This window comes from Penaeus monodon, chromosome 32, assembly GCF_015228065.2.
Source record: "Penaeus monodon isolate SGIC_2016 chromosome 32, NSTDA_Pmon_1, whole genome shotgun sequence".
NCBI lineage: Eukaryota > Metazoa > Arthropoda > Malacostraca > Decapoda > Penaeidae > Penaeus > Penaeus monodon.
In genome coordinates, this window is record NC_051417.1 from 31,553,549 (window position 1) to 31,553,820 (window position 272).

At 61.0% G+C, this 272-nt stretch overlaps 1 protein-coding gene across 1 annotated transcript in view; it reads left to right on the top strand.

The window, feature by feature from the left end:
- LOC119593640 (titin-like) overlaps positions 1-272 on the top strand; it is a gene marked incomplete in the record, with an annotated part of 14,533 nt that overhangs the window by 2,688 nt on the left and 11,573 nt on the right. The window contains 1 exon segment of the mRNA XM_037942591.1: positions 45-272. Coding sequence (XP_037798519.1) covers positions 45-272 — 228 coding nt within the window.

Here is a 272-nt window from a genome sequence, read left to right on the forward strand (position 1 = left end):
AAATCCCCCTAAACTCCTCTTCCCTCCTCCTTCCCCTCCTACAGGAGTGCTCTGCCTCGCCACGACCCTCGCCCTAGGAAGCGATGAGGGCGGAGGCGAAGGAGGCGACGGCGGAGGCCTCTCGGACCTCCTCCCGAAGACCTCCCCCGGCGCCGAAGCAAAACCCGACGACGAAGGCGCTGACGAAGCGAATGATAATGATAAGGAGGAAGCTTTAGAAAACCCGATGAACAGCTCTCGTGTTGCCCGCGCGAGGATGCTCTTACTCGCTG